Raw genomic sequence first — 19,452 nt, 5'->3', positions numbered from 1 at the left:
TTATTATGATTGCATTTCGTATGATTAGATTCTTTTCTAAATGGCTAAACTGGATAGCAAGCTCTGTTTTGATAAATTATTGAAAATATGGTAGTACACTAACCATGCAGGGGAAAGTAAAAGAAAAATCCCTCATGACAGAGAGGGAAAGAGGTACGTATAAAAATCATGCATTCACATATAGGATACTATGGGAGGGAGGCCCATGGGAGACCCCCTTAGAGCCAACCTTGGGCGAGATGCCAAAAGCCACCCCGAGGAGAGCGTACGACATTGGGCCGGCAATGCATTCAGGTGGACCTGGTAGACAGGATGACCAATGAAATCCTACCTAGGTTACACCTAAATATGGGTGGGGGCCTAGATGGTCAAGATCAACGGCGGCATATAAATGCCATGAAATGAGAAATAATGGAAAAAGAAAATAAATGAAAGGGGGGTTAGAAATGCTGTATGGTCTTGGGGTAGCCTCATGCTTTTTAATTGTTGTATGCTTGCATCTTTGCATTTTTAAGTCTGGTCCCTATTTCTATTTCTATTTCTAGTTCTAGTTATTGTTCTATTTTTATCTTTATTTTAATGAGTGGTTGTTTTGCTTATGCTAACCCTCTAAATCATAAGAAATAATTTCATAATGCAATCTCATTTAGTGGCTCTTACTTTGCGAGCTATTAAGGGATCTTGTTCAGCTTGTTGATGACTTCGTCACCACCCACAGGTTCTCTAGGTGTTAGCGATGGAGCTTTTGTCATGCAGAAATACACACTATAAATGTCACGAGATTGGGAGCTGGTTAGAGTGTCGAGCTATATTCAGTTATGGTGTTTTAGTTAGAGCTGCAGTTCAGCTTTATTTTAAATTCAATGGTATTTTTAGTATTGAATTTTAATATTGTAATTGACCATAAATTTCATAATGGTATAAGATTTGTTCATTTTATTTGGTGAATTTTCCTCATAAGATAAAATTAGTTAGTCAGCTTGTTTCCCTTTTGGGGTAGCGATTCAGGTTTTGGGATTTCGCAAAAAACAAATTATTTTGTCTAAAATTTGCCTAAGTCCGGGTCGTTACATTACAAGTTGAAGCTCACACAAAAATTATTTCAAAAAAGATTACAAGTAAAGCTTAATCCACTCTAAAAAGGGTTTAATCAAGATCAACGCACAAATGAGGTGGAGAGAGAGATTCAAGGCAAAGAAGGTTTGCAAATGTTTGTATAGGCCTTAGATATATTGGAAAATCTTTTTCTTAAGTTAAAATCAAAACTAGCTGTTACAGGGGCAAAATCGTAATACTTTGCAACTTTTAGAAACGGCAATATTTTTCATGTTCCCGGGAACTTCACGGAACTCTGTGTGATTCCACGGAATTCCGTACCGTAGTTCCATATTTCAGTCGCTTTCTTGTAAAACTCATATCTCTTTCATTTCTTATCGGATTTTGACATTTTTATACTCGATTTGAATGGAAATGAAGAGATTTGTCTGTTAAAAATATTTTTAAAAATATTTAAAAATGTTTTGGACCAGTTATGATAGGATTTATATGTTAGATCCATTTTTCAAGTGCTAATTTCATGTCTTTCCATTTTGAAACTTAACTTAGCACTTGGGCTTTGGGGGCACTTGATTTTGGGTCACTTTTGAAAACATTTTGGAGTATTTTTTTAGTGTGCCTTGATCGAGAATAAATCCAAGAGAGAGGGAATACATTCTACCATTCTTAATGCTCTCTTGAACTTTTCTTGAGCCATTCTTCATTTGATCTCTGTTTTAGTGCTTGGTTTGCTTGTGGGATCTTCCATTCGAGCTTCTTGCTTTGACATTTTTCAAGGATGATGCCACTATTGTGTTCAAGATCTTTTCCCTTTGTGCATGTTGATCCTCAAGATTTGGCCTTCATTGATGTTCCTTTGAATGTTCGCTTGATTGGGATGCTTGAATTTGAGCTACACCTTAATTGTACCTTCAAGGAATAATCCAAGTTTGTTTCAGCTCCTTTGACAGTTGAATGGTTCATCCTCAAGTAAAAGCCATGTATGGTGGTGTGCTAGCATATGTCAGCCTGTGAAATACCTGTCTATAGCACACCACTCCAAGGCAACACATCAGTCCATAAAGGACAAATCAATTTAAGTTTGTTGATCATCAAAACAATGTGATTGGTTGAACCCATGGGAACCCTTGGGCTTATAATCTCCCCCTTTTTATAATGACAAACCAAATTGATTAGATAGGTGAGAGGAACCTCTTAAGAGGATTAGATATACATGATAAACATTACTACTCCCAATCAACACATGCACAAGTTAGATTTAACAAAATTTAGTATAAAATGCATATATGGATTATGGACATCTAATCAATTGCACAAATTCTCCCCCTTTTGGCAACAGCAAAAATGGCAGACTAGCCAGTTAAGCACAATTCATGACATAAGAGATATTCAATATGTACTCCCCCTATCTACTTATCATGGATACATGATGATTAAGTTAAAATATGCATGATAAAAGTATAAGAACTTAGGATATTGGATGAACTGAGACAAAGCAGGCCTATGTTTGGAAAAACAAAGAGACGTACCATTTTAGCACAGTTTTAGGGTATATAAGAATATATCTAATGTTAAGTAACCCTATGACCCCATAAAACAAGAGTAATGTGGCAAATTAAAGCTCATTATATACTTATCACGAAAGAAATAATGCAATTTCAAGGCATAACATGACAAGCCCCCTTTTTTTGAATATGTAGAGAAAGATATGCAGTTTCAGCACAATCAAAGGGTGTTTGATAGTATGAACTTTCTAAACATAATCCTATGAAGCCTATGATCATATAAGATTTGACAGTTAAGCTTCCCCTTAAATTTTGTTATGCGTGGACATAGATCAATCAAAGCATGGCATAACAAGCAAAAAGATTAAGAAGATATGACATTGAAGGTTCTATTATGAAACTATCATGAATATAGGGTAATCAACTTGAGTACAAATGATAGTGACAAACAAAAGATAGAGATATAGATTGGCATTTGTCAGGCACTCTTATGTTTAGTCTAGTATAGATTGAACACAAGAAAAGGGTGTCACTAAAATAACTTTATGGCCCATAAAATGAATGATGATATAACATTTCAAGCTCTTCCTAAGGCTTATCATGAAGGATTTAAGAATCAAAGTTAAGAATAAGGCATGATAAGCTGTTTTTTTTTTGTCAAGATTTGCAATTTTGAGCACAACTAGTGGGGAATGTTGAAATGGACAATGTAAGCATATCATTATGGTCCATATAAACATGAGAATAAGACATTTTGGCTCTCCCCCTAAGTATTTGTCAGTGGCCTTAGGTAAAACAGAGAAGATAAGGCATGACAGGGCAAAATAGCTAAGGATAACTAATATAACCTTTCAAACAACCTAACCTAGGGCAAGCAACTCAATCATTTTAAGACAATTAGTTTTTTTTTTCAATAACAGCAAACTAGTTATTATCTTATTTGAGGAAATTTCTAAATTCTTAAGTTTATGTTCAATTTACTTTATCCCTCACAAAATATTTCATGATTGTGTTTTGATGGATTTTAAGTTTAAAAGATTAAATTATATCAACAAAATACATTTTAGGTTATATATCTCACTTTTAAGCATAACTTGGGCTATATGAACATAATCTCTTGATTTTAAATGACATTTTCAATTTAAATCAAATGATCTCATGTGATTCAAGTTTGAGTGTTTTAAAGAATTTACGATTTCAACTAACTCAAACTTATATGATATGTAAAGTGATCTATCTTGAAAGTATATCAATATGATATGCATAGATCACATATACATAATAGGCAAAACATATATCAATTCAAATCAAATTCCTTTAATTGAAGGGTTTCAATGATTACTATTAATGTTCCCTCTTTAACTTGAAGTTCACTTTTACTTGGGTTTTTCAAGTATAACAATATTTGTGAACTTATCATTGGTCATATGGATACAATAGATGTTCAAATATGAAATACACTCCATAGTGACAATATGTTGGATTCCAATGTGCACACTTATGTAAGATTAACATGATTTTTCATTTTCTAGTGCACCTAAGTTTGTTGTGAAGGGTTTTAGGTGATTAAACACTCTTAGCATTTCCCTTTCTTTAGTAAATTTTCACTTGTTTGCATATTTCAAGTTCACCTTAGAACTCTTCAAAGCGAATGATATCCACTTATAGTTTTCATGTCAAATATACATAATCATATAAGGTTCATAGGCATGACTAGTTCAATGAGAGGATAAGATAAATCATATAGATTTCTCATACTGAACCAATATCAATTTCACTTTACTTTTGAGGGATTATCTCAAAAGCCAAAGATTATCAAGAGATTTTCACTAATGAGAGACATCTTGGGCTAATGAACTCATTTTATAAATCTCTTATGATATATACTATGGATTTAGAAATTCATTACGCTTTGCATGTTGACCCATATTAATTTATCTAAATTTTATAAGAAAGATGATTTTAACCTTTAATTTTCAATTTTTTTTTTATCAAGATTAACTTATTTTGGCTCCAAAATCATTAAGCTCTTTTAAAATTTTAAATAGGATTTAATAGGAGCTTAACTTCTACATTTCTCATCTTTGTTTTGGTTTTGCTAGATAATATATGATAGGCTAAGTGAACACTTTAAGATCTAGCAAATACTAGATTTAACCAATTCGGATTCTACACTTGGAAACATATCTTCAACTAACTAGGCAAATCCTATGATTCAATGAGGCTACTAAGTGTATGAATGAGACTCAAGTGATATACCAAATACTCATATTATAGTACATGATCATACCATTGCAAGAGAAGTTAATCTACTATGCCACATGAGTTAATAGAGATCAAATCAATCATAATGAATCATGTCACAAATGATATGAGTTAAAAAGGAGGTGCAAAAAAAAACAGAAAAAGGAATAGCAAATCGAAAAATCGCAAAACAGAAATCCGGAGAAAATTTCCCACCCACCTAAAGCAGTTTTTCTCTCCACCCATCTAAAAAATCTCGCCATATCACCCTAACGCAGTTTTCTCTCCACCCTTCTCTCTCGCTGCTTTTTCATTTTCGAGGGATCAATAATGATGGGGTATAAAAAACAGCAGCCAGTTAGCTGTTGACACGTGGCCCTGAGATGGGCCACCACAGGCCCAACTCTTGCACAAGGGCAATCTGGTAATTTCTTAAAGAGTAGGTAAATTTAAACCTATAATAGGTCGACACCTGTCCTGGGGTAGGTAATCCAACCACCCCAGGTTTCCCTCTATAAAAGGCCTTCTAGGGCTCAGAATCGAGGGTAATAACTTCTCACCCACCACTCTTAAACTCGCTCTGCACTCCTGATCATACTGACTTGAGCTGATCCGATGCTACGAAGGATAGAAGAAATGAACCACCGCATAGAAGAGCTGGCAAAAGATCAGAGCCGGCCTGCTCCGCGGGCGTTCTCAAGCAGAACGCTGTTCACCGACGATGTTATGAACACCCCAGCGCCCAGGGGGTTTAAAATGCCAACCGTCTCGTAATATGACGGGACCTCTGACCCTGTGGATCATCTGGAAACGTTGAGAACGATGATGCTCCTCCACGGCGTGTCCGATGGCTTCCTCTGCAGAGCATTCCCGACCACACTGACTAGTGCGGCCCGGGACTGGTACTCAAGGATCAAACACAACTCCATCAGCAACTTTGAGGACTTTGGCGACGATCTGGTCCGCCATTTCATGAGCAACCGCAGGCCAAGGCAAACAACAGCATCCTTGATGGCCTTGCGGCAGGAGGACAATAAACCTCTGAAGGTGTTCGTCAGCCGTTTCAACAGGGAGGCACTCCAAGTGCCGAATTTGGATCCCTCAGCCGCCATGAACGCGCTCCTCGCAGACGCTAGATCCAACGACTTCTGCCAGTCAGTGGCTCGCCAAAATCCACACTCACTGGCAGATCTGATGGCCGGGGCGGGGGAATATATAGCAGTGGAAGAGACGCTGGCAGCCCTGGACTCAAATCGGAGGAGAACCTCTGAGGACAAAAACCCTACCAAGCAGCGTAGGGACGATAAGGCCCCCAAAAGAGAGAAGTCCCCCCAGAGGAGGGAAGAGAACTTTACCCCTCTCAACACCTCCCGGAGACACATACTGGCCGCTATCAGAGGAGAAGAGTTTGTAAGGTGGCCGACCAGAATGATCTCTAAGAGAAATAAGAGAGACAAGTCGAAGTACTGTCGGTTCCACAGGGACCACGGTCATGACACAGACGAATGCTGGCAGCTCAAGGAAGAAATCGAGCTACTGAATGGCCGGGGCTACTTGAAAAAGTATGTCCGAAGTGATAGCCACACAAGAGAGCGCAGAGAGAAGAGTCCCCAGGGCCGGAGCCCTCGACGGTCACAGCCGCCCCCTGCCCGGGGTCAATCTCCTCCGCCATCTAGTCCACAACAAGAGGCACATCGATCCCAGCCAAGGGGAGTCATCGGCACAATTATGGGCGGACCGGTCGCTGGGGGCACATCATCTGCTGCTCGAAAAGCATACGCACGTCGAGTCAACGCCGTGCACACATGCAGCAAAAAGATGAAGACAGAGAAGAGATCTCCTTTTCAGATGTGGATATCGACAACTTGATACTGCCACACGACGACGCCCTGGTCCTGACAATGCTCGTCGCGAACTGGGAGCTGAAGAAGATCCTTGTCGACAACGGGAGTTCCGCCGATATCCTTTACTATCATGCTTTCGAGAGAATGATGATCGGAGACGGTCGCGGCAAATTCCGATCTGTTCGGTTTCTCAGGGGAGGTCGTGAAAGTGGCAGGACAGATTGAACTCCCAGTCCTCGTCGGAGAGCCGCCCTGTCAAGCCTTCGCGATGGTCAATTTCCTGGTAGTGAGGGTCACTTCGGTCTATAACGCTATCTTAGGACGACCCGTTTTTGAATGGGATACCATTTTCAAACGGATTTTCGGAGGGAAAGGAATACCGTTTTTGAACGGTTTCCGAGGAATTGAGACGCCATTCTCAAATGGTCTTAGAGAGAATAATTGATGACTTTCGAAAGATTTTTAATGAAAACGAAGCATCATTTTTGAATGAGCTCAGACATATTCATATGGATTCAAAAGACACTAGATATCATTTCGAATGGATTTAACAAGAATGAGGCCTCGCATTTGTACGGGTTCGAAGGGCTAAGAGACCGTATCTGTACGGACTCGATAAGAATGAGACACCGTAGTTGTACAGGCCCACAAGGAATGAGATGTTAGAATGAGACACCGTATTTGTACGGTTTCCCAAAGAATGAGCAAACATATTTGTATGGATCCCAAAGAGGAATAAGAGACTATTTTTTAATAGACTGAGGAAGGATGAGATACCGTATTTATACGACTCTCAAGAGAGTAAGAGACCATTTTCGAATGGACCTGGAGAGAACGAATCAACGTATTTATACGAATTCCAAGAAATGAGACATCACATTTATATGATGTTGAAAGATAAGAGACTATTTTCAAGATGGACTCAGAGATAATGAAATACCATACTTATACGGATTTCGAGGAAACGGGATACCATATTCGTATGATGCTCAAAGAGAAACAGAGACAACGTTCGAATGAACTCAGAGAGAAATGAAATAACGTATTTGTACGGCTTTCAAGGGAATGAGATATCATATTCATATGATGCTCAAAGATAACTCAGAGATAATGGAATATCGTATTTATACGAATTCCAAGAAAATGAGACATTGTACTCGTATGATGTTTGAAGAGAATTGAGGGGCCATTTTTGAATGGATTCAGAGAGAATGAAATACCATATTTATACGGATTCCATGGAAATAAGATATCACATTTGTATGATGCTCAAAGAGAATAAGAGACCATAGTTGTATGGACTCAGAGAGAATGAAATACCGTATTTAGACAGATTCCAAGGAAATGAGACATCACATTTGTATGATGCTTAAAGAGAATAAGAGACCATTTTTTAATGGACTCAGAGAGAATGAAATACCGTATTTATACATATTTAAAGGAAATGAGATATCACATTTGTATGATGCTCAAAGAGAATAAGAGACCATCTTTGAATGGACTCAGAGAGAATGAAATACCGTATTTATACAGATTCTAAGGAAATGAAACATCACATTTGTATGATGCTCAAAGAGAAGAGAATATCATTTTCAAATGGACTCAGAGAGATATGATAATTTGAATTTTGACAGAGATTTATCAGAAAAAGGGAATCAAAATCTCCAACTAACAATTTTGGAAGCAAAGGAATTAATAACACCATGCAGCAAAGGACTTTCAAGCCTTGAATATGAGATGCCACTTCATTAGCAACCTGCCCCAGTTTGGAGCATTCGAACCTTCTTCTATTCATTGACTAGAGATCATTCTTCAAAGACTTTTCACCATTCATGACAGTCTCGCCTTCTCCAAGTTTCTCGGAACCTGTTAATGAACCTGCCTTCAGAGTGATTGCACCCTACAAGAATTCTTAAAATAGCATCCGTAAAAAAATTTCTAAAAATAGAACCACAGACATTTGTAATAAAAAGACAAAATAAGAAAGATTACTCAAGTAATCTCGTGATGCTCCTGACTTATCAGTATTTTCTTATGGGTTAGGCTGGCCTCTTTAAAAGAATATTTCTCCACTGATAAACATCTTCACTTATTTTTAAGACAGTAATACTTCATATGTCTTTCTATCAACTTTCCGATTGCTAGAAATTAATGCCCCTAGTTTCAGGAACCGTTGTTATTTTTGCCTGACCTACTGTGATTTTAGAGATCGCTGTAATTCTTCTGGGGAGAACCCAATCTTACCACGACCAAGTTCCCCTTTTCGCATTTTCAACTTGGTGGACCGCTCGGCCTTAACTTTTGCCTGAATCGCCTTTTCAGGTTTTCGACTCAGCAGGCCACCCCCTTAACTTTTGCCTAAGCCGCCCTTTCAGGTTTTCAACTTAGCAGGGGAATGATCCTAAATTTTGCCTAGATCGCCTTTTCAGGTTTTCAATCTAGCGGATCTTCAAGCTCCATTTCTTTTCTTTCTTTCTTTTTTTTTCTTTTATCATTTTTCTTTACTTGAACACCAAAAGGACTTTATAAGTAGGATAAGGCTTTTCAAAGAATGGCTTAAGGTTTTGCAAGAATTTCGACCGAACCTGTGAACAGGTTGCCTACGTATCCCAGTGTAGGAATCAGGTCATGCGTAGTTCAGGGCGAATGCCCCTAATTTGAAGGTATTTTAATTTTTCTTTTCTTTTTGCATGGATTTTTTCTTTTCTTTTCTTTTTTTTAACTTCTTTTTGGAATAATTGATTTTCTTCTTTTGAAACAACCGAACTCGGTTTGACCGAGCTGCCTACGTACCCCGGTGTAGGGATCAGGTCATGCGTAGTTCGGGGTGGATGCCCCTAGTATATTAGGTTTTGAAGGAAAATTTTATTTAGGCTCAAAAGGGTTTGCAAAAGGTTATATATTTTTTAATTTTGGGTTATGAATTCGGGATTTATTCGGCCAAAAGACGGCCTTCTGGTGTTCAAGTATAGAACCTCTTGAGTTGATCAAGATTTGTTGGTTCCGGTAATATTTCTCCATTTAAATTACGGAGCTTGACAGCTTTTCCGGGTAAGATTTGGTCCACAATGTATGGTCCTGACCAATTTGGTTTGAATTTGCCTCTTGGGTCAAACACTGGTGCTCGGTTCTCCTTCAGAACAAGATTGCCTTCTTCTAGATCTCTGATGTTAACCTTTTTATTAAAAGCCCGGGCTATTCTGCGCCGGTATCCCTGTACATGGTAAAGCGCCTTTAACCTCTTCTCATCTAACATGTTCAACTCTTTATACCTGACATCTGCCCATTCATTTTCTGGCAACTTAGCTTCAGTCAACACTCGGAGCGAAGGTACACGGATCTCAACAGGTAACACTGCTTCCATCCCATAAACTAGAGAGTAAGGGGTTGCCTCAGTTGAAGCTCTAATTGATGTTCTGTAAGCCCACAAGGCGTACGGTAACTTATTCGACCAATCCTTACCAATGATAGTCTTGACATTTTTGTTTACACCTTCTACCGCTCCATTTGTCTGCGGACGATAAGGTGAGGATTTATGGTGCTTAATCCTGAACTTTTCGCAAAGAGTGATTACTTCCTTCTTGAAATGAGATCCGTTATCTGAGATAAGTTCATGGGGAATTCCATATTTGCATATGATGTTGGTGCGTATGAATTTAGCAACTGATGCGGATGTAAGCTTTGCGTAAGAAGCGGCCTCAACCCACTTGGTGAAATAGTCAATCGCAACGAGTATGTACTCGTGACCGTTAGACGACTTGGGCGAGATCTTGCCAATGATGTCAATTCCCCATACCGAAAACGGCCAAGGAGAGGTAAGAGAATGCAATTCGGTAGGTGGTACATGGATGAGATTCGCATGTATCTGACACTTGTAGCATTTCTTCACAAACGTGTGACAATCTGCTTCCAATGTTGGCCAATAGTACCCCAGACGTAGGATCTTCTTCGCCAACATCTTTCCATTCATATGAGGTCCACACACCCCTTCATGAATATCTGCGAGAATTTCTTCTGCCTGATCTTCAGTGACACATAAGAGTTGAATTCCATCGAAAGACCGTCGATACAACTCCCCTCCACAAATGACAAAATTAGCTGTCAATCTCTGCAAAGTCCTTACTTCTTTATTCGACGCCTCATTGGGATGCCCCTGGCCTGAGATGTAGTTCTTTATGTCCGTATACCATGGCTTACCATCGGGACATCTTGCAGCTATCTCTATAGCATCAACATATGCAGGAGCCCATTGCTCTTGAACCGTGATGGGCCTCATCTTCATATTGGGAGGTATGTCAATCATGGAAGCTAACGTCGCTAAGGCATCGGCGAATCTATTCTTCAACCTTGGTAAATAACTGAAAGTGATGCACCTAAATTGTTGTGCGAGAGCATCTAGGTATTCATGATATGGCTGTAGCTTTTCTTCTTTGGTTCTCCACTCTCCTTGAGTTTGGCAAATGATTAACTTCGAATCTCCATATACGTCAAGATTCTCTATGCCTAAGGCCAATGCGGCCTCAAGCCCAACAATGCATGCTTCATACTCTGCCATATTGTTGGTGCAATTAAATTGTAACTTAACGGCAAGGGGAACATGCTCATTTCGGGGTGACACAAGCAATGCCCCTACTCCCTGCCCTGTTTGGTTTGCTGCTCCATCAAAATAGAGGGTCCAACCAGTTTCTGGGTATTCATCTTCTATCATCATGATCTCTTCATCTGGGAACATCGGCTTGAAAGGCTGATTTTCTTCTCGGGGTGCTTCTGCCAATTGTCCAGCAATGGCTCGGCCCTTTACTGATTTTTGGGTTACATGGGTGATGTCAAACTCAGACAACAACAATAACCATCTGGCAGTCCTACCTGTCAGGGCTGGTTTTCAAAGAGATACTTCAGAGGATCCATCCTTGACAAAAGCAGGACCTTATATGATAAAAGGTAATGCCTGAGTCGCTGAGTAGCCCAAACCAAGGCTAAGCAGGTTTTTTCCAGGACAGTGTACTTCTGTTCATATTCCAACATCTTCTTGCTAAGATAGTATACCGCTTTTTCATACTTGTTTTCCGGATCTTGCTGTGCTAACATACAACCCATTGTGGTTTCTGTGACTAACAAGTAAAGCAGCAAAGGATGCCCCGGTATCACTGGTGCTACTATCGGTGGTTCAGACAGACTTTGCTTTATCTTCTCAAAGGCCTGCTGACACTCCTCTGTCCATTCTTTGGAAGTATATTTCTTTAAGAGCTTAAAGATAGGTTCACAAGTTGATGTTAGATGAGCGATGAATCGGCTTAGGAACTGTATCCTTCCTAGGAATCCCCAAATTTCCTTCTCGGTTTTAGGCGGCGGCATCTCCTGGATAGCCTTAATCTTCTGAGGATCTACCTCTATGCCCCTTTGACTCACCATGAATCCTAGCAATTTACCAGAGGTAACTCCGAATATACACTTGCTAGGATTCAGGCGAAGCTGGTATTTGAGAATTCTTTCAAAGAACTTCTTAAGGTTCGGGATATGATCTCTCATTTCTTTGGCTTTTACAATCATATCATCAACATAAACTTCGACTTCTCTATGTATCATGTCATGGAGTAAGGCTGTAGCTGCTCTTTGATATGTCGCACCGGCATTCTTAAGACCAAATGGCATTACCCGATAGCAATAGGTCCCCCATTGTGTAATAAACGAGGTCTTAGCCATGTCCTCGGGTGCCATCTTAATTTGATTGTAGCCCGAGAAACCATCCATGAAAGATAGTAATTCATGCCCGGCCGTATTGTCTACCAGGATATCGATATGTGGTAGAGGAAAATCATCTTTTGGACTTGCCTTGTTCAAATCCCTGAAGTCTACACACATTCTCACTTTTCCATCTTTCTTTGGTACAGGTACTATATTTGCGAGCCACTCTGGATATTCTACTACTTGCAGAAATCCAGCATTCAACTGCTTAGTAACCTCTTCCTCTACTTTCAAGACCCATTCGGGCTTCATTCTCCTTAGCTTCTGCTTTTTAGGCTTAATTCCTGGTAACAAAGGTAGCTTGTGCTGAACAATGTCTTCACTCAACTCGGGCATATCTTTGTAGGACTAGGCAAAAACTTCTTTATATTCCTTAAGTAGGTTTATTAATTCATCACGCTCTTTAGGAGATAGAGTATTTCCAATTCGTATTTCCTGTATTAAATCTTCTGTTCCGATGTTTATAATTTCGATTTCATCTTTAAGAGGCTGGGCTCGGCGCTCCTCCTCTTGTTTGAGCATATGCTGCAATTCAAGGGGAGTTTCGTCGATCCCTTCTTCCTCGTCTGAGGAGGGAGTGTTATCATTATTAAAGTCAGAAGCAAACACAGAGACATACTGAGAATCAGATTTCATTGACTGGAAAGAAATTACATCATTATCATTGGACTCATCCTGAACAGGCTCAGGGTTCACATTATAAATAGAATCAGAAAATGACTCGCTTGGACTAAGCACTGACACGGATTTAACCGACTTGACTGGACTCGACTTAGCAATGAAATAAGCAGGAAAAACATCAAAACTCCAGTTTGAAAGATTTTCTGTTGCAGGTGCAATCTGACTCTGAGGTTCAGTAAAGGTATCATCGCTCTGAATAACTGCTACTAGTACATCTTCACAGTCTATTTCTTCTTGCTCTTCAGAATAGTCTAAAACTGACAACTCTTGCCAAGCAACATCAGGCACATTTTCTTCAAACAAAGATCCCAGCACATCTGGCTCAAGGTAGACTAACCAGTCCTCAACAGCTTTCTCAACATAATATATCGGCGGTTCTGTTTCTGGGAGAGCAAGGCCACTGAATATTTCAAAACCGGGTATCATGATCCCTGTCACGGAGTCATACCATGGTTCAGAAAACCCATAGTACGGAGAAGTCTCACCTTCTTTGATAAAGTGACCATTCATCGATAAGGAATATGGAGCCATTGGGAGTACCCTTCCGGTGCGGCGGATTTCTTCCTTCAATTTCAACAATTCTTCCATGGTTTCTTCCTCCTCCTCAGTAAGTTCATATCCAAGATCGAAAATTCCATGGTTTGCTTTGATTGGGCGCCAGTGAGATGCCTTGCTCGGATCACGGCCCAAATTCATACCAGGAAAGTAATTCATTTTTCTCATCATCTTGGCAACCACAGGACTGATGGCAAAAGGCAAATACAACTCCTCCCGAGAGGCCTCTTCATAGGAAATAGCAGCAACGTCGAACACGAAACCATTCAGGTTGAAATCTTCTGCTTTTGCAACTGGAAGGATCAGAGTTTCTCCTGTTATCTGTCCTATTTCTGGCTCTTCATCACCTCTGACAGTGAATAACTTCCCATCTTTGACGAACTTCAATTTTTGGTGGAGGGTTGAAGCAACAGTGCCTTCCTTATGCAACCAGGGACGTCCCAGAAGCATATTAAATGAGGCCTTGATATCAATAACTTGAAACTCAACCTCAAATTCTTGACCGCCTATAACGATCCTGGTGGTGAGGACCCTGACTACATTTCTGCGGGTGTTGTCATATGCGAGGATACCAAGGGTTGATTCGGCAAAATCAGTGGGACCGAAACCCAAGGTAATGACAGTTCTCAATGGACATACATTCAACGCGGATCCGTTATCTACCAACACAGATGGTACTTTCTTGCCTCCACAGACAATAGTGACATGAAGAGCTCTAGCATGATTCCGACCTTGAGGAGGCAGCTCCTGATCTGAGAAACTAATGACTCTGGTGGCCTGGGTCAGAGCGACAACTTCAGCCAGTTGCTCTGGAGATATTTCTGAGGATACCTGTGTGGTATTCAATTCTTTCAATACGGCTTCTCTGTGTTTCTTTGATGCTATCAACAATCCCCATACAGATATAACGGCCTGGGTTTTCTTCAGCTGTTACACAACTTCATCATCTGGGTCTTTCACATATTGCGGCTCCTCTCCTCGAGCCAATGCCCCTGGATTTTCGACTCTTAATTCAGCAGGTTTGAAAATTCTTCCACCCCTTGTAACATGCCTGACTTCATCTAATTCTGGCTCATCATAAGTGATGACTTGAGAGCCTTGTGGCTCATAGGTGATTACCAAGGGAGGTACAGACTCTCTTAGGTATGATTCATCACAGAAGATGATTTGGGGTTCCGAAATGGGTTCTAAAGCACATATGAGGGTGAGAGGGTCAAACTCGGAATCTCCTATGGTTATGGCATTAACGGCAGCAGGACGATTGGCATAACCAGGTAGCGGGTTTTGGGTAACATTGGGTCTTGGCTGGAATGCAATGACTTTCTCATCAATGAGTTTCTGGATTCTAAATTTCAAGGTAATGCAATTGTTAGTAAGATGACCAGGACCCCTGTGATACTCACAGTGTAGGTCAGCTCGCCAATTTGCAGGTAGAGGATTGGGGGGAGGCCGGATGGCAGGTAGGGTTATGCAACCTGAAGCAAGACACTGCTTAAGCACCTCTGAAGATGGAATGGGAAGAGGGGTAAATTCTACCCGGGTTTGTTGCCGAGGTGCGGTCGCGGGTTGAGCATAGTCCATTACTAGAGGTTCTTGGGACTTAGAGGGCTGAGCATTGGAACGAGAGATACTACTGACTTGGGCTGGAGGGGACTTTTTGAAATCTCTGGGGTTTGGGTTGCTACGATTGAATACACCTTGAGCCATAGCCTCCTCTATCTGGGTGCCTGCCACAATGAAGTGCTTGAAGTCTGGATAATATTGCAATGACATGTGATACTGGAGTTGGGGGGAAATATTTTTCATGATTATTTGAACCTGCTCTTCCTCAGACGGGCGCTCCATCATCTGAGCTGCTAGTCTCCTCCATCTTTTCACAAAAATCAGAAAGGATTCCCTCGAGTCTTGCTTGGTTCTCTCTAAATCCTTTCTAGTGATTTCTGTCCCATCATCATATTTGAATTGCCTGATGAATTGCTCACCGATATCCTTCCATGTCCTATAACGAGTCTTGTCTAGGACCATGAACCATCTCCTAGCAACCTTGGTTAGGGAAACTGGGAACAATTGAGCCATTTGCTCAGGAGATAAGCTTTGAGGCTGACACATGATGGTGAACATTTGCAAATGTGTGATTGGACAACCCACACCATCATATTTGTCGAAATCTGGCATTTGAAAATTAGCAGGAAGGCGGATTTCGGGAAACAGTGTAAGGTCACTTGGATTGAAACCACCCTGGTCTTGAAACTGGATGTCTTGAACCTTCCTGGTAAGACTTTCTAATTTCTCCATAACTGTCTTATCAACCATGGACTGAGAAGGCCTACTGCGATCCTCGATGTACTGCTCTTTTTCCAAATCTTCTTCGGTTTTATCAGGGATGGGAATGAATACTGGCTGGGCAGGTGCGGCTGAAGTAGCTGCATGGTGCATAGGCCCTTTATCTTTGGACAACGACGGCCCCAACTTCTCAGAAAGCTGAGCCTTGATAACTCGGTTCTCTTCTTTGAGCTCTTGAAGTTGCTGAAGAATCAAGGTGAGGGTATCGGTAATAGCAGCAGGTGGAAAACCGTCTTGGTTGTCTGCCAATGGTGAGGATGAGAAAGAAGGAGATACTGGGGTTCTCAGAGAGGGTGGTGGAGAGACAGAATTCCTCTCCAATCGTGAAGAGATCCGAACCCAAGGAGTAGTGGGGTTAGCTATGGTGTTTACTGCCCTGAAATATTTGAAAGACATATTTTAAAATCAGAAAGAAGTAGACAATGATGCACGCATAGACCAAGATAATGAGAGAGAAAGATGAACTTTATTGATCAATCATTAAAGCTTGAGTACAGGGTTCATTCTTTCAAAGATAAACGGATAAGATTAAACATGGAACTAAGCATTCTTTTTAGGCTTCTTCTTCGGACGACAATCTTCCTCAGCTGACTCTTTTAAATGTTTGATGATTCTGACATCCCAAGCAGATGAAACGGCTTTGACAATCTTGGGCTTGAGATCCTCAGGCGGATAAAAATGACGAAGGGGAGGCACAATAGATTGCTCCCTTCCATACTGACGCAGGATCCTGGCAGGAACATAAAAGGATGTCTTTTTGAGACCAAGAAGGCGAACGTAGTTAGCTTCTCCGGTGTTGAAGACAGCTTCTTGGATTCCACGAATTTGCCAATAAATCTGATCTTGTTGGCGAGAATTTAACCATTCAACCCAATCGCTTTTATGATCGAAAGAAACATCATGACGCCATTCACTGAAGGTGTATAACGTATGATCGAAATGCACAGGAGCTGCAATTTTTAGCTTGTGGCACAACCACACCTGGAGTAATACAGGACATCCTGAGAAGGAACCAACGAAGGAGCGAACATAAGAGCCTGGACCTGAGCTGGCACGAAGACGAGCCATATCATCCAATCCATTGAAGGTTTTTGCAAGCATAGAAGGAATTGGATTGGCGCCACGATCCATTTGATCAACGAGGTCCAGAAGAACAGCTGACGCAAAGCGAGAAGGCTGGACAGTAAGGAACCTAGCAAAGGAGCAAAATCTCAAAGCGCGCCGTCGGGCTTTTTGAATATCAACAGCACCAATGTGTCCAATAGGAGGGTAAATATCAATCAGATGTTGCATGGACACTTCTTGGCCTTTCATGAAAGAGTTCATGGATTCATCTGGATTATTCATTAAGCGAAGGAACAAAGGACGATAATCTGGAACACAGGATGGCTTCACCAGAGGGCCATCCACAGGATATTCCAATAAGGCACACCATTCTTCAAAGGTGGGACACATTTCTTGGTTGCCAAAACGGAAGACATGATGATCGGGATCCCAACACTCTGATGCGGCATAAAGTAATCCCCAATCGAGCTTAATGGTTGCCACGTAGCCGAAGAGATTTTTCTCTTGCTCACTTATGGCATAGATGTGAGATTCTCTTAATGTACCACGGATCCAATCAAGAATTGTACGAGTAGACATAGTGCCTGTAAGCCAAGAGAAAGGATATAAGGAGGATCAAGATTACACAAACATGAGTTTGGGATAAGTTCTGGCCAGTAAAAGAAAGTATGAATACATGATCGAATCACATGATAGAAGATTGAAAGACGTACGATCAAGAGATGAGATGAGATAGCATAAGATTGCTTTCAACGGATAGATCATGAATGACTAATCCTATGAGATCTTTGGAAATGATGGGATTTATATCCTAACCCCAAAGGGAAAGTTTTTAATCTTCGCACATTTTAACAGTGTTACCTGAAGGCATCAAATCCTAATCCTAATCTAAAGGAGTGGAGAGAGGATCTCGACTCATGACTTTGTTTGTGTACCTAAGGACCGATCGTAGCCATTGAAAGATGGACTACGGCCTAATCTAGACACAAATGGGTAGGATATCCTACGCTAGGCTCACACACATGATGCACATGTGTTCGTATACTACATGCATGTGTGGGTTAATTTAGGGGTAAGGCCAAGAGTTCCCTTAGCGCGAATCCATGTTCGATATACTGTACCAGTGTCCGGTGTATCAGTACGTGAACAAGAGATCCGTTTACGCAGCATAATGTGCTAGGCTAAGGGTGGAATGCTTCTCTAGCACTTAGGCACCATGTGATGAAATCCCAGTCAACCATGCTAGATAACACTCCGGGTTCCTAAAATAGGACGTGTGTGTATGTGAGATGCAAGGGTTTAGATGCAAGTGATGTAGGTGTGTGCAATAAGTTCGCGCAATCTATGATGCCTTCAGGTTTTGTTAGATTAAGTTTGAGTATGATGTGATGAGAAAATAAAACAAGACAAACTAATCTAACAAGTATATGAGAGATAGAGTTTTTATGAGCCAGTTAAATTAAATTCAAATAAATTATCTTTTGAAATTTGAATGAAGTTAGGTGGTCCCCAGCAGAGTCGCCAAACTGTGGGACCCGATCCGCGAGAGGGGTGGGGCGCGAGCTGCCATGCCTCCTCTTGGTCTCTCGTACCCACGCGATTGGCGTGTGCATTTTTATTATTGATTTTAATTCATCTTTTATGTGAACTTGGGATCACTAAGGCAATCCGAATTCCACACAAAAGAGACTCACAGAGTCGCCACCTAGATGTGGGATCTAGGACCCATAATTAACCAGAACTCTAGACTCGTTACCTGGTTACAAGAATGGAAGGTATGGGGAGTTATCCACCACATGCACCATTCATGCCCGATAATCGGTCTTCAATTCCAAAAGTTAACTCTTTTAAATTTATTTTAAATGGCTCATTCAACTCTTTGTTAATGTGCGAACTATGTGACATGCATCCTATGATCTAATTTCAATGTAGATCCTAAATGTGTATCTTGACTTCTTAATTTGTTTGAATTCAATCTAAGTGAATGTTCTCCTAAAATTCTAATTTCATGGAAAATCCTAAGTGATTTAATTAAGAATTTACAAGAAAATTAATATACAAAACCCCACAATTTGTTGTGGAGCCGACTCGCGGTTGGTATGCCATCAGACATCCAAGCTGCCTACGTACCCAAGCCTCACTGGGATCAGAGTCGACGTAGTTCGGTGCACCTAAGCTAACCTACGTATGCCTAACTCAACTAAGACACCGACCTAGACGGGATTGACTGTTTCAACAGTTTTAAGAGAAGCTATTTAATTCAAGTTAAGGATTTTATTATCCTAGGATTTCATCTAAGATGCTATATGATTCTTATCTAAATGCAAGTTGTCCCTTAGACTAATGCAGGTTAGCCTACATCCTAGTTTACTAGGCTTGTCCTAGGGAAAGATTGGGTGACTAGTGTAACTAGA

General features: G+C 40.6%; 1 protein-coding gene across 14 annotated transcripts in view; it reads left to right on the top strand.

Moving 5' to 3' along the window:
- LOC143860232 (protein VAC14 homolog) overlaps positions 1-948 on the top strand; it is a 45,409-nt gene extending 44,461 nt beyond the window's left edge. For all 14 annotated transcript variants that reach the window (XR_013239642.1, XR_013239643.1, XR_013239641.1 and 11 more), the window contains one exon: positions 719-948. Coding sequence is in view for 1 of the 14 variants with exons in the window: in XM_077370796.1 (XP_077226911.1) it covers positions 719-727 (9 nt within the window). In the remaining 13 variants the exon portion in view is untranslated. The remainder of the gene's footprint in view (positions 1-718) is intronic.
- The last annotated feature ends 18,504 nt before the right edge of the window (positions 949-19,452 follow it).

Source organism: Tasmannia lanceolata, unplaced genomic scaffold (genome assembly GCF_043159265.1).
Source record: "Tasmannia lanceolata isolate RefF3 unplaced genomic scaffold, GAP_Taslan_0.1 ptg000037l, whole genome shotgun sequence".
In the NCBI taxonomy this organism is placed as follows: Eukaryota; Viridiplantae; Streptophyta; class Magnoliopsida; order Canellales; family Winteraceae; genus Tasmannia; species Tasmannia lanceolata.
Note: the sequence above shows the minus strand (reverse complement) of the source record. Positions and strands in the feature narration are given on the sequence as shown.